Below are 15,632 nucleotides of genomic sequence, written 5' to 3'. Positions count from 1 at the left end.
TCCTATCACACTTCTGTATAAATCACATTAATATTCACAAATGGCATATAATTATTTACAAAATTCTAGTTAGCTGGGCTGACAGTATTTCCCTTTTGTCACACCCATAATGCTCTCTACACGGAGTTACTCTACAGATCTGCAGCATGTTGCTCAAAAGTGAAGCACAAAGCAAACCAAATGCTATTTACATAAAACCCAAGTACATAAAAATCCACTAGATCATGTCTACTTATGGCTGGGGAAAGGAAGATGGGACCACTCATTCATATCAATCATTATGGTAACTAAATTGCTTTTATATCTGAAACAAGGAAGTCCATTCTCTTTAACCATTAAGACAGAGTCACAAGCCGGTCTCCTTGAAGGGAAATCATGGAAACCAACTTACATCTCTGTGGATCCAAAAGACCACTCAGACCTGGAAACTACATCCAGCTTACAGTATCTTGTAAAAGCATTCAGAGAAGCCCATGTCACAGCTCTACAAATACAGTTCACCATATGTGATAGAATCCCAAATGCTACAAAATCCCGGTCTTAAAGCCAGTGACTTGAGTGCTTTGCATCTCATGTAGGCTGCGGTTTACTAAAATATGAATTTAGGCAAGCAGCTGTGGGCAGGGATTGCTTCTCACACTTAAACTTGATATGAGCTCAAGCAAGCAGCTGTAGGGACGGAGCAGGAGGGGTTTTAGGATTAGGAGGTGAGAGGGGGGTCAGAATTAGGGAGCAGGAGGGAGGGTTAGGGTTAGTGCTACGAAGCAGAATGGGAGTTGTACGGTTAGGGACAGGGAGTGGAGGATTAAGGTTAGTGACTAAGGAGTTGAGTTGGGAACTGGGTGAGAGTTTAGGTTCTGGTAGTGCATAGGTTTGGGTGCTGGGAAGGCTATGCAGAAACAGGAGAAGGACTGGTGGGAGTTCGAGCACTTGCTTTTTCAAACAAGTGACAGTGAGCCAGTGTGCAGCAAGCTACTACCATGTGAGCAACTGCAATAGATGCCCATAAATATTATAAAAGCATGAATCCCTGAAAGGAGCACGAGAGGTAGCCAGTGCTGTGGTTGAATGTTTGGCAGCCAGAGTAAGCAACATTTATTTGTATTTTTCATAAGAACATTTCATACAGTCTTAAAGCTACTTAAATAAACTGACATTAGACAACTGGGAGCATGAGCTTTTCTGAAGAAAAAAAAAATAATAATTAAAAGTGTAGAATATTACTTATGGAATTAGTTCAACTCACAAAATCTAAGCTGCCTCTATACATCCCTACAGGTACTTACCTTTCATGGAATAGCAGAGGGAAAATCCATGCAAATTAATGGCCTGATTCAAGTTCATTTATGTGGCTACAGTTGGCGAAAGGGGACATTTTTTCCATAGTTACACACTATCCCCCTGAAAAAACAGGTAAGGGGGTTTTAACACACAAGGTCTGTCACTAAGAAATTCATCTGTTGGAATTTGTAGCAATTACAAAATTTTCTATGATAGCTTCAAAGAAAGCAAAGTTATCTTTGCAAGCATGAAGTACAAATCTCAAGGAGGAAAGGGGCAGCTTTAAACAGAGGTCTAATCAATAATGTACCCCAAAGAAAGGCTTTGCAAACCATTAAAGAAGCAGACAGACAGCCATGAAACATTTAGTGAAAGACAGAAATGGCAGCAAGGCGAACCTTAATGGATGAATAACTTATGTCACTATCAAAGATCTGGGACAGTTGTGGCTATGATACCTGGCATAGGAGTTGAAAAAGGAAATTTGGGCTCATGAAGAAGCCCAAATGTAAAAAAGCATGTCCATCTGCTCTTAAACATATTTTCTGTATTAGGTCTCTTTGACAGAAGTGTGGATCTAGGTAACTTAGCAAGGAACATAGATTCCTGTCTATTTCTGTATGTGGAAAAAACATGTGGTTAAATAAACGGAGTGTGAAGATATAGATGAGAATTGCCAGATGGGTGAGTCAACAGGATTCAGGAAGGCTTTAGACAAACTTGCCTGCAAGTCAAGGACACTGCAAAAGAAACCACACCTGCTGGGGCCAAAACAGAGCTATGAGAATGACTCTGAACTTGGTCTAACTGGCTTTCATTTGGATAATGGGAAATGGGGAGAAATGTAAAGTAAATCCTCGGGGACATTCTTGAAAGACAACATCATAGGAAGGTTTCCTTATTGGGGGATTAGAGAAACAGAATTTAAAGAATAATGAACAGCAGCCTGTGACCATGGGCCTTTAACTATCTGCCCCTGACAATGCACCCCTCCACCATAGCGTAGAGGCATCCATTCTGACAACCACTGTAGCAATGGGGAAGATAAATGTACTACCCAGAGTGAAGCTTGGAATGTGAAGCTACCACTACAAGTGGCTTTGGCATACCTTGGAAATTCTAACTTGAAAAAAATAATGGTTCTTCCAGCTGAGACCATTGTACCTCAGAAATCCACGCCTTAATTCTCAGGTCTACGTTCAGCCATCGAATGGAAAAATTGCCGAATGGCATTACATCGAAAATGCCGTTTAGCAAAACTCCTCATGTGGAGGGCTGTGCCCCCCACACCACCTGCTGATTATAAATACAACTCCAAGCTTGCACTACAGTGGGGAAAGGGCAAATTTCCTGATCTCTACCATAATGCGATCTTACTCAAATGGCTCGATGAATAGCATGTTTGATGAGACATGCCGTTCAATGCTTTTATCCATTCGATGGCTAAACACAGACCCTTAATCCTCATGTGATACCTAGTGTGAGTAAGCATATGCAATGCTTCTACCAGAGGACCCAGTGCTTTGAGAAAAAAAGCTGCTGGGATTGCTCAAGACTGAAGTGGCTGAGACAGTGCTAACTGGATAACAGGTGTCCTAGCTAGTGGAAAATGAGAAAATGACACTTGCAAGACAGAGTGCCCAGGATGCAACTGATGAATGTGAGTGTATATGATAGCTCCTTTTTGTGCACTGCAGTGTTTACCATAATTTACAAGGATGAACATAACATAAAGAGATTTCTGTTGCGTCACTGGCTTGTCAAGAGCTGGCATAGTCAGAAGAAGGTAACTCTGTAAGGAAACACCCAACTGCCTACAGCATCTGGTTCACTGTAGTTACCAGCACGCATTTTGTAAATACTCTGGGGATTTAGATAAGACTGAAAGGAAGTGACTGGAACTAATAATGATTGGTTCCTACTCAGAAATGTTGCAACCTCCTCAACTCTTTTGCAGTCTTTACGTTGACACAGATGTCTTGGAGGTCTAGAGAGTAAATCCGGTCTCCTTAAAACAGAACTAAAATTACTGACTGCACTATGAGCATCTAGAATTTCTCCTTGGGGATGACTTCATTGAGACCACTTAACTCCAGTATTATCCTGATCTGCTTTGTTTTCTTTGGAACCAAAAAGATCCTAAAAATTCTGGAATAATACAAAAACCCTCTAGTTTGGCAAGACATCTCAGATTTTCCTATTCTGAATGACGTTTACAGCCTCTTTTCTCACTACATTCTTTTGGTGGGATGGATCACCAGACAATGGAAGAGTGTGGTTTGTATGAAATGTGCAATGTAACAGCTTCTCTGGATATTATAGTCTGTATCCATTTATATTACATGGTTGCCAGCCATACATTTCAATGGAAAAACAGAAGACTCCCGATTGCCTCCATTGTGGGATAGCCGGGCAACACCTTATGTATTTGTCTTCTGTGCCCCACCTGGAGAATCACAATATCTCTAGTTCTGCTGATTACATTTGCCTTTATGCCAGCATCCATTTTAGACATTATCCATGGTCTCAGTAGTTTCCACAAGGCCTTGGAGATTTTTCTTTTGTCCTTCAAATGAAGAGCCATGACAGCCTTGGCTCTGCAGATTATTTTGGTCTTTCCACCAACATTCATTCTGAAAGTTGCCACGGCCTCGGTGGTTCCACCCACATCTCTGATTTCCTTGTTGCAAATGGTCATGCTTTTACTAGAATTAATGTGAACCTTTCTGCATCAGGAGATAGCGTAAATGAGGACTATGAAGCTTCATGCCAACAGCAAATAAGGTTTCCCCTTTTTCCTACTGTCTTACAGGTTTTCCTTAACCTATGGTTCAAAAAAGGTGGGTGGTGTTAAGCAGTGAAGTCATAAAATTCTCAGTAGACTCAGTCAGGGGCAGCCAATCATAACTGCAGAGAGCAACACCAATGCCTGTTGCCCTAGCTATGCCATATGTAAAACTGTAAGCCAAGTGCATCTAAGATTTGATACAGAAAAAAAATTACCTCCTATTGTGAACATCTTAGTTTTAAGTGCATCATCTAGCAACTCCTCAAGCTACCTGGATGTTTCATCCACTAGCTCTTGTTAGAACCTTAATGACCGAGATGAATACTTTAACATCCATATGGTAAAGGTGGAAGATATGTAACCCCACTTCCCATATCTGTCCGGCATTCCAGATTCTCTACTTGGGGTGGACAGCTTGGATCTCGGGAGTGAGAACCTTTTTGGAGGATACCAAACTGATTACAAAATCAATCATGGGGGTCTGAGCCCACTAAAACTTGAAAGGCCATAATGTCTTCTTTGCCCACCTGTGCATTGGTGCTGCAGCACTGTTTTCTTTTCTAAGCCTCCCTGTTGAAAAGATCGACCTGTCAGTACCCAGGAAGAATAATGGCAAGATCAGAAAGCCTCCTTAAAGATTCTTTGCAGAGATGCCATGAGATCTGCATGCCACTCCCTCTTTTGCTTCACTATTTCAGGGATCTCTCAAACTACAACATTATCTGGAGGAAATGGTAGAGGACTCAGCACCATCCCAATTGTGTGCACCTGGTATACATGACCCCACCAGGGAGTCAATGTGCTTTCTCAAGCATTTGTGCTTTCTACCTACCCAAGGGGGTAACATGAAGGAGAAACGAGCAAAGCTCATGCAAGATATTCATTGTATGTCCTGCCAACAGTTCTCAATCCTCTGTCCTGCTGCCAAGATGACTAAGCAGCAGAAGGAGAGGATGGGACAAAGTGTTACTCGGTTGAGATCAACACAGCTACATGGGTCAAGGGAAGCACACACAAAATAGTCTGCAGCATCACCGTGGAAAACGACAACCAAGATGCATTCACCGCCATACAATATCAAATCCCAGAGGTTAACACCCACTGCCCCTGGCACCAATGTCCATAACTCCAGTGAAAAACTCAGTAGTGACTATCAAACTCCAGAAATTGAAAATGGAGGACCCACCAGGCCCAAAATTGACTCAGGCTCAAAACCTGAAGCATAAGGAAATTGCCTGAAGGCCCAATTCTGACATCCAGGGCCAAAAATAGCCTAGTACTGGCAGCATTATCACTAACACCACAGATATCAATGTCATCAACATGGAAGGTGCAAAAGTAAATGTCTGTGATTCCCTAAGCCAAGACCACATCCAATACCAAAATGTTTGTTGGTGTGGTCACCTGCAGGGTGCTGAATGGGCTCACTGGGACTGGTGCAGGGACAGCTGCTAATGAGGAGATAGCTGAAAAAACAATTCAAGCAGTACTCTTTTCCAGTCTGGTACCACAGGAGGAAGGGACAACACACACCTCCTGCTGCAGCATCATAAAAGTTCACATCTTCATGTAGTCCAAATTACTTATTTATGAATGTATGTATTATTTATTGATGTTAGTTTACTGGGAAAGTCCAATTGAACCTAGAAGGCCCATTTTCAGCAGTGGTTCAGAAAGAAAAGATTCACATACATCCAACGTATGATGTATTGCTCTATATATAACAACATACAATAAATTTAAGACAGTGGTACCATTACAGTTCACAACTGGGGATACAAGATGGTAATATACATTCCATAAATAGAACAATTTAACATCAATACCAGTGAATTTTAGAAGAGTAATTATATAGGGGAATATGCATATGTACATTTTATTACTGTAAATGAGAACAGGAAATCCAGTTAGAGAAATGCGATAAGTAGCACAGGAGGAGGACATAAGAAGATGAGAGATTAGCCAGAAGTGGATTACGAGCACAGCCAAGTTTTGACAGGAACTCCTTGAGTGGCTTTGAATATTTGTATGTTTGGGTTGCATTTTATGGGTCATGGGATGGAATTCCAGTTTTTAGCTACAGGTGTTGGAGTAGAGACTGGGACCTAGAGATTTACTGGGTTTGTAGACGGAGAGAAGATATTTGCTGTCAGAGTGAAGAGGCTTTGTAGGGTGGTAGCAAGGGAGAATGTAGTTGAGGGCAGGACAGATAGAGAGTTTATAAATTATGTTCTATGCTGTAATTACCTGTAGGTATGTGAGGTGATGGTGAAATTCTAGCCAATTTAATGAGTAAAGTGCAGTATAGTGGTGAGTGAAGTGCGTTGAGTTAATGTAGAACTTTACAATCTTATAGCATACATCAAGTTTACATTTTAGTGTGGTTTGGAAGTTTGTCAGTACTAGTGCTCCATATAGGGGTGAGGGATGGAGCTATATAATTGTGAGGATGATTTCTGTGGCTGAATTTAGGAAGTGTTAGTGCCAATACAGCATATCAATTTTATGGTGATTTTTTTTTAATTATTTTGGATGTGAAGACTGAATTTGAAATCATCATCAACCGCCATTTCTAGTGGTTTTGTATGGGGGACTACTTCTACTTCGGTGTTATTTAATGAGTAGTTTTTGAGGAGAAGAGGAGTTAGTTTTTTTTTTTTGCCATTAAGACGACACTGGGCATTGCAAACCAAAGTCTTAACCGAGTTAAATGATTTTTAAGTTATCCAGAAGGGAAAAAAGCAACTACTCTATAAGCAGAAAGACTAGCTAATACGATAATCTAGAGAACATACATCTACAGTGGTCAGCCTCCTATAAAGATGGAGGGTTGTCCAGTGGACAACCCAGACAATGTCTCCTATTTCACATTTCCTGTTTGGAAACAAGATTTCCTGTTTGACATCTACTTTTCTGTAGTAACAGCCAATACCAAAGGGCTTTGGCTGACCAAGTCTGAAAATGACTGCAAGCTAGCAGCAGTCATTGAATCCCAAATGAGTTAGCCATCCTGTAGGAGAGTTTGCCCATAATAAACATCGCCACAACAGTCAGGAAATCCTTCTACGTGGCACACCTCATCACTAAGGGCTTTTCATCCAGAAAAAAGGAGGTCATTGTCCCACTGTAATCATCCCTCATTAGACCCATTATAGAGTATAATGCTACATTTGGTATGTACCTCACAAGACATCTGCAACAGCTGGAAAGGCCACAGAAATACCTCACTAAAATAATCACAGGCCTAAAGCAGATGCCATATGCTGACAGTCTAAAAAAACTCCAGCTATACTCTGTGGCATATCGTCTACTCAGAGGTGATCTCTGCTTAACATACAAGGCCATGTCAAACCCTGAGCTGTTGGACATGCTCCACTTAAAGAAATCCCAATCCCTCATAGCAACATGCTCCAGGGATCTAAACCTTATCATCACAATGAACAAAACATGCTGGAGGGATAGGTTCCTGACCCAGAGACTCCTCATAGATGTCAAGCAGAGCACCTCATTGGCCCTCTTGAAAAGGAACATTGATGATTGGATGAGAGATAGGAAATTCACCCCGGGGATCATGTCAGTCACCCTGCTAGACAGGGTCCCAGAGAAGTAAATATTGTGGAAAAAAATTTCCAGGGAATTGTTATGGCTAGGCTTGCATAGGCCTTAGGGCCGATAGCCTAGTACCAACCTATGAACAACTGATGTTAAAAACCATTGACTCAAACTACATGCCAAAATATGCATTATTGTATCCTTTGGGAAGTCATCTATCCAAGGGAACTATCACATTAGCAATATACCCCTGACAGTTAACCCAGTTGTTCTGGATTTGGGAACTTATGTGGACAATGACCTAACTTTACACCAACAGGTGTCTATTGTTGTAAGAAAGTCCTTCTATACTGCACAGATTATAAACAAAGGGATTGTATCTAGATCTAGGGATGTAATTTTCTCCATTTACTCAGCCTTCATTGGGCCAATCATTGATTATAATGCCCCACCCCCCACCCCCACCCCCGGCATGTGTCTGTCGAGACACATGGAACAACTGGAACGCCCACAGAGACACCTAATTAAAAGGATACAAGGCCTAAACAACATGTCCTACATGGACAGACTCAAAGTCCTGTCACTATGCTTAGTATCTATCCTACAGACTGCTAAGAGGTGACTTGTGTCTCGCATGCAAGGCATTCTCTGACTCAAAACTGATGAATTTACTTCACATCAACAAGTTAAATGGCATTAGAAATACTTGGTCTAGGGATCTAAATCTTTTCTGTAACATCAACACAATGGTTTGGAGGGACAGGTCTATCTCATGGGGGATGGCACTGCTCTGGAACAGACTTCCCAACCACAAAAAACAAAGTTTATCCTTGTCCATATTCAAGTGCAACTTGGCTCTATGGATGGGAAACAGAAAATGTACCCCAGGACTCCCCTGTGCTGCTAATGGATAGAGGTAACTCCTATATAATTTACCCCATGCATGGATCCCCTCAAACTATCTATGGTATGATCTCACTTATGGTCATTAGGGATAATATATAATTATTGACCATGGGATATGTAAGGCCAATATCTAACCAAATAGGATAGGTAAATTCAAGCAGAAAAATGGAAATTGGTTAGGCTTCAAAAGTTTAATTAGCAGCCTGAGATCACCACCCATTGCCACTGGCACCAAGGTTCATAACATTAATGTAAATCTCAGAATTGACTATCCAATCCCAGACACTGAAAGACCCAACAGGTCCAGAACAAACAACAAGTAGTCTGGGCTCGAAGGCTGAAAAGCTGAAATATTGGGAACCTGCAATACAGGAGCCAGTTGGGGATAATGGCCACGAGAAGGAAATACTGGATCCTCCTATACAGTAAGGATGACAGCCCAACTCACTGCAACACTGACCCCACTGGATTATAACATAAAGCACTATGGGGCAGGGAGACAACAGCACTACACATTAGCTGGGTGGCCTGGCCAAGCATGTGCAATGCACAAGTGGTGAAACAATTAAAGGAGTCCCAGTCACTAAGGAGAGAGGTTGGGGCTATGAAGGGAACAAATGGGCCAAAGAATCTCACCCAGATCACAGAATAAATGGGCCATAAAACTGAAACTCTTGTTGGGAATGAGCTGTCAACCTGAGAAGGAATGAATGGGATATGTGGATTTGGGAAAGGGGGGTTTGAATATAGTCAGTGCAAAAAAAAAAAAAAAAAACATTTTATAGCAATATCTTGAAACTGCATTTTTTGCCCTTCTGTTTCTATTTCTCTCGGAGATGGAGACAGAGATCTAGTTCTGCACATATAAGCAGGTCTTCCCATCCTAGATAAACACTATACAAAGTCTCTTATGCACTTAGGTTAATTGCTCTTAATCCAATTCTCTCATGCTGTTACTTAGCAGAAGTTTCAGCCACTGTAGTGATGGACCTCCACCCTAAGCAGAATTTGTACATATGTGGCCAGGCCAAACACAGGCATAAGGCACTGCTTCCAATCAAATTTATTTATTTGTTTATTTACTGACATTTGATTACAGGGAAAGTCCAAACGAGTAGGAGCCCATTTCAGCAGAGGCCTAGTGAGAAAAGTTCCAAAATACTACAAAACATTTTGCGCACAATAACTTTACAGTCTTTAAAAATAATGCACATAACAATTACAGTTTAAATTTTGTGTCTTTTGGCTTTTCCTGGTTAGGGGTCGCAACAGCAGAACTCCAGTCCGCTAATGATTGGCAGTAGATTTTTACGTGCTGGCTTGCCGGGCCTAACGCACAACCTTCAACGAAGGAAGACCCATTCACGCATGTCGACACAAAGAAGACGCTCTAACTGAGAATGGAATGGGCAACGTCTAACTGTGAGGCGACAACAGTTTAAATAATTATACCAAATTAGATACAATATGAAAACATTGGTTAAGAATAGATACAAGTTAAATGATAATGATTTAATAGTTTAGCCAGCTTATAGAGAAATTAAAGGGAAGTTAATATAATACAAACAAGAATTGCACTACAAAGTGAGATAAAAGAACATTTATGGTATATTTGGAGAGAAAGCCAGGGGAGAGAAATTGATAGAAATAAGGAAGCGAGTAAAGAAGAGAGGGTAAGGAGATGTAAGGCATGAATAGGTATTTATTCACATTTAGGGATATAGTTCACCTTGATGTTGAGCAAGAACAGAGCCAGCGTTTGGTTAGGAAGTCTTTCAGAATGGTTTTGAAGGATGGGAGGGAGGGTACTGACCTGATGGATAGAGAAGGAGTACCAGGCCTTAGCAACATGGTAGGAGTACAGAAAATGCTCAGCAGATTTGATAGGTTTGTGGACAGGCATGAGTTTTTGGTCACTGGATTATAATGACCGACTGGGAACATTGTTGTGTAGAATGTTTAGTGCTGGACAATCAGATGGATTCTGGATAATTTTATAGGTGGTAAGAAGGTGTGTATATGTTACTTGATGGGGTAATTCTAACCAATTTAGTTTTTTAGTGTTATACAGTGGTTGGTTCTGAAAGGGGCATTTGTTGTAAATTTAGCAAATTTATTATAGCACTGCTCCAAGTTTTGATTTTTGTGATGCCTGAAGATTAAGGATGGGAGCACCATAAAGAAGTGTGGGGAGGAGATAAGTAGTGACAAGTGTACCTTTAGTTGCATTGGTGAGAAAGTGTTTGGCTCAATAAAGCATTCCTAGTTTTTGACGACTTCTTCTTATGCAGGTCGAATTTAAGATCCTCTACTATCAGCCCTAATGATTTTCAATAAAAAGTGACTTCAAAGGTTGTATTATCAACACGGAGGATTTTAAATTTTGCTTTTTCGTGGGACAGAGATTTGGGGAAAAAATAGTTTTTTTTTGTTTTTTTTTTTTTTAAGGGTTGAGCATAAATTGTGAGTTACAAAGCCTTGTTTCAGTTGCTGTTAAAGCTTCTAAATAATTTTTTGGAGATGTACCATATTGTCAGATGTGCAAATGAGCATGGAGTCATTTGCGTACTGTATTAGAGAGGACTGTCATGTGGATGTATGGAGGGTGTTGATAAGAATGTTAAAGAGGAGGGGCCCAAGGATAGGATAGAGTCGTATGATACACCGTTGGTGACTGGGAAGTATGGAGAGAGGGTGGAGTGCCATTTTACTGACTGATACCTACTGGATAGGTAGCTTTTGAACCACAGAAGGGTAGGCTGACAGACACCTAATGAGGACATTCATAGTAGTAGTTTGCTGTGACAAACTGTGTCAAAGGCTTTAGACAAACCTAGAAATACGGAAGAGACTAGTTTGCCATTACCTCTAGCTTTATTGATAGGATCTGTATAGGTTAGAAGTGCAGTGTTAATACTATTGGACAGGAGTTCTTCCTGCAGGAGATAGTTTAACAAATGACAGCACCTGTTCATAAATACTTACAGGATCAACAGCAGCAGCTTAGGTATAATATCTAATGTCTGTCTGTTAACCACCTGCATAAACTATCCCTGTTTGGTGGTTGAATGCCAGAAGCACTGTAAACTTACAGCTTACTAAAATTCATTCCAGTTAATATCATGCTAAAGAAAATCCACGTCAATTAACTCTAATATCCTTTAGACTTTGCAATCTATTACTTGAGTTGGTGAATGTGGATTTATCCACATTATGCATACCCATATTTCTTCTTTCATGTAGTGCACTTTCAATGTATTTTTGGTGAAAAATGAATCGGCAAAACTGTATTTTAATAACAAGAACAGATTTTTAGGTCAGTATATACAAACATAGAGATCTTAACTAATAAGTGCAAGTAATTTTTTTTTTCAGAAAATTGCTAAAAGCACCTTTTCCAGATGCAAGTGCTTGAGTAAATTCTGGAACAAAACGCTCTTCTTCCCATGGAAGCACTTTCTTTTTCTTTCCTCGTCTTCTTTGAAAAAGATGAGCCAGAAAAAGGATAGAAACTGTGCTTAATGCAGTCACCACAAGAAGTTTCTTCACAGCAGGAGAAAATTTTATCTGGAAATATATAAAAAGGAGACATAACACACACATGAATCCCATGTAGTTTTTAAAGCTGCTAGATATGAAACTGCAAATTTTCATAGGCTCAAGAATATCGTATGCTTGATTTGCAATGCCTACAGTTTGAACATTTTTCAAATCTGCAACTGAAACATGGAAATGAAATGTACAATTCTGAAATGCACTTGATTGATTTATCAGCTGTTTCTGTGTCTGACGTGACAAAATAGCATACTGGAGAAAGAGATGGCTCACATCAAATACTCAAGTACAAAAACGGCAGCTGTTCATATCCACTTTCTCCCACGCATACATATGCACACATGCATGCACCCACGCAAAGTGAACACACACATACACACTGTCCCGGTATACAGACACCTCAATTATTTGGATTTAATTTGCATCCTTTCTAAAATATTTCATATGCAACTTACAGATACAGCACCAGTTGCTGCCCATGACTGTTCCACAGGTAACCAAACAAAAACATTTCTCCTCCTCTACCTCACCTTACACTGATGCACACTGCTGGTATTTACGTTGCCTGGGTATAACAGCACTATGCACAAGAAGCCAAGAGACAGATCTACTGCTTACAAAGAACTTGCAGCTTTACCAGTCAAGTCAAATGGTGCATGAACTTCTGCAATACCCAGTGACTGCAGATATCCCTTCCAACTGCAAAAGAAAAGAAACCTTGCAGTATTTTTTGCAGCCATGTTTACTGTTAACTAAAAGGCTAGAATGTACAAACATTTTGTTGTGGTTGCTGCTTTTTAACTAATTGTTTGTCTTTCAGCTTTTCCCAGTTAGGGGTCGCCACAGTGGAACTCTGGTCCGCTAATGATTGGCAGTAGATTTTCACGAACGCCGAGGTGCCAGCTCGACGTCCAACCTTCAGCAAAGGCATGCCCAATTATGCATATCTTTTGAATGCCACCCAACCGCGGGGAGGACATGCAGACTCCACACAGAAGGCACTCCCCACACTCCAGCCGAGAATCGAACGGGAGAACCTCTTGCTGTGAGGCAACAACGCTGAAAAGTTAAAAGAAAAGAAAATGAATCCAATTTAGTTGAATGCATAATCTTAGTATGCTTTCTTTAAATTGCAGCATTTCATATTAGAGCGTCTAAGGAAATATTCATCAGGTCTAGTGAATCAACAGGGAAGAAAATGCTCAAGGGATAAGTGGGGAGAATTAATGGTTAAGGAAAAGCTGGATGGGAAGATTCAAATCACATGGAAGAGTTTTACTAAAAAAGGGGATGAAGAGCATAGTACTGGTATGAAATATAAGCTGGGCTAAGTAAAAAGGATTAAAAGTTAATAAAATTAGCTGCAGAGAGACAGAAAGAGAGAGCAGGAGGAAAAAAAATAAGGAGAGGTCACATCAGCAACCCAATTAGTTCTGTTTAATATCAGACAGCAGCTAGGTACAATATGTAAGAATGGATGAGCCAAGGTCCTTTCTGATTGCTAGCTCTCACATCATATCTAGCATAGAAGGTATATTTTGTCAGTTTGTCCTTCTGTTTGTGTATAATGGTTTACATAGAGTATTTCTGCCCTTATTTAGTACGAGAAGCATATGTCACGTTATTAATACATGTTGCCTATACAAAAAGCAATAGTTAGTCCTATACCAAACAGGTCATGAAGCTTTACCACTTAAGGAGTACCTTAGCACTTAAAATACAAGTCTAAGCACATCATATCATGTAGACATTAAAATTTGTATTCCAAAATACATGGATCACCTTTGCTTTCCAAAGCTAACAATGCATCTTGTGTTAGCCATTAAAAGGAATCTGAGGCATAGATTTGCTGTCCTGATAAGGTCACATAATGATTTCATTCATTCAAGTCATTAAGCTTACCATGGCAACAGTTTGCAAAGCACTAGGGAGCTGTACTGAAAAGCAGAATCAAATACATGATGCTGGTAATACTGTAAACCAACAGGCCAAAAAAAAATGGAAATAGCCTAGCATACCAAACATATCACCGTTAAATACTCAAGTATGATCCCGTTTTACAGATTTTAATGTATTTTTAACCTCAATGTTCATCTTTTTACCTAGGATATCTGTGTTTGGCCTCCACCCCCATCTTCTTTACTATCACGTAACACTTCTAACAAATATATTTCCCCCAATATGACAGAAGAGGATACTGAAAAAAAAAAAAAGAGATACTTGTCACTAAAAAAAGCAATAAAAGCACATTTTTAATAATTCTAATTATTGAGTTTCCTCAGCTTACATCTGTAACATTAAGTTGCATCTTTTAATTGTCCAGAATTTAACAGCATGTCCAGATTTTTTCTCGTATTTTCATTCTATTCCAGACAAATGTATGGTTTTCTAGCAAATTATTGAGGATTGAACTCTTAGTATGATAGCCATTCAAGTTTCAGACTTCACATATTTTATACACTGCATGTAAATGCAAAACCTGCTATTCTTGCAACATTCTAAGTTTATAAGAGCATTTAAATTTTGTCCCTGATTCTTGCCTTTGTCCCCCCACACTACCACCATTATTTTTGGCTTTGTCCAGAATTCTTGTGCTAGAAGGTTGTGAGGTATGACTGTAAACTCCGTTAGTAATGCTAAACTAATGAATGAATGCAGACTTTTCATTCATGCATAGAAGAATGCTTGCCTTTACATCAGTGAAATGTTAGGGCACCTCAACTTATTTTACAGTACCTATTCAAAAGTAAACAGATGTGATCATATGATGTTAAGCACATCTCATGTTCCTGCAGCAACATTCCTACACCACCTTCTCCCCACAGCATGACAGTTTAAATCTGAGTGCTGCCTGAAACACCCATAACAAAGCCAGAACACTCTTATATAATGCTCTAGTTTCAGCAGCAATGTGCTGTTTCTGAGTTGAAATTCATGGTTTTAATTCAACGATACATTACATAATTATTAGTTACCTTTTAAATATCAGACACATAATGTTTAGGGTTTTCCTTTGATTTCTAAAAAAAAATGAGTGCAGCACTTTTCAAACAATAAAGTTTCTTTATCAATAACTTTCTGTGTCCCTGTATTGCTTGTTACGTGACAAACCTACATTCAAAGAAAGTCAAACACCATGACCTAAAAGCTAGACAAAGAAACCAAACAAAAGAGGGGATTGTGCTATAATGGAAAAGGTGTCAGAGTCACATATTGAATGTGGCAACATCAGAATGGCAGCAGTGGACGTCAGCTATTCAACATATTTACTGGCATTACTAGGCAATGCTTTTCAGTGGTGACAAGATGAAGACACTGCAAACCTACAAAATGAAAGCAGCATGAAGACGTCAATGAGATCACAGCATGTTGGCGAAGGTAAGGAACAAAGAATCACTGGATGCTAGGAATCAAATTTTGTCTGAGAGACTATGAGACAGGAAAACAGAGCCGTTAGTAGGCACCATATTATACATTAGATTATTCTGCAGAGTAAATTGGCTTCTACTGGTTTCTCCTAAAATGCTTAGATACACCAAAGGGTCTCAAC

At 39.9% G+C, this 15,632-nt stretch overlaps 1 protein-coding gene across 3 annotated transcripts in view; it reads right to left on the bottom strand.

Annotated features, from left to right (window-relative positions):
• MIGA1 (mitoguardin 1) overlaps positions 1 to 15,632 on the bottom strand; it is a 1,154,615-nt gene that overhangs the window by 989,483 nt on the left and 149,500 nt on the right. For all 3 annotated transcript variants that reach the window (XM_044085862.1, XM_044085860.1, XM_044085861.1), the window contains exon 3: positions 11,920 to 12,094. In XM_044085862.1, the coding sequence (XP_043941797.1) occupies positions 11,920 to 12,094 (175 nt within the window). The remainder of the gene's footprint in view (positions 1 to 11,919; positions 12,095 to 15,632) is intronic.

Source organism: Protopterus annectens, chromosome 10.part0 (genome assembly GCF_019279795.1).
Source record: "Protopterus annectens isolate FY-2018-M chromosome 10.part0, PAN1.0, whole genome shotgun sequence".
NCBI classification, from domain to species: Eukaryota; Metazoa; Chordata; order Ceratodontiformes; family Protopteridae; genus Protopterus; species Protopterus annectens.
Note: the sequence above shows the minus strand (reverse complement) of the source record. Positions and strands in the feature narration are given on the sequence as shown.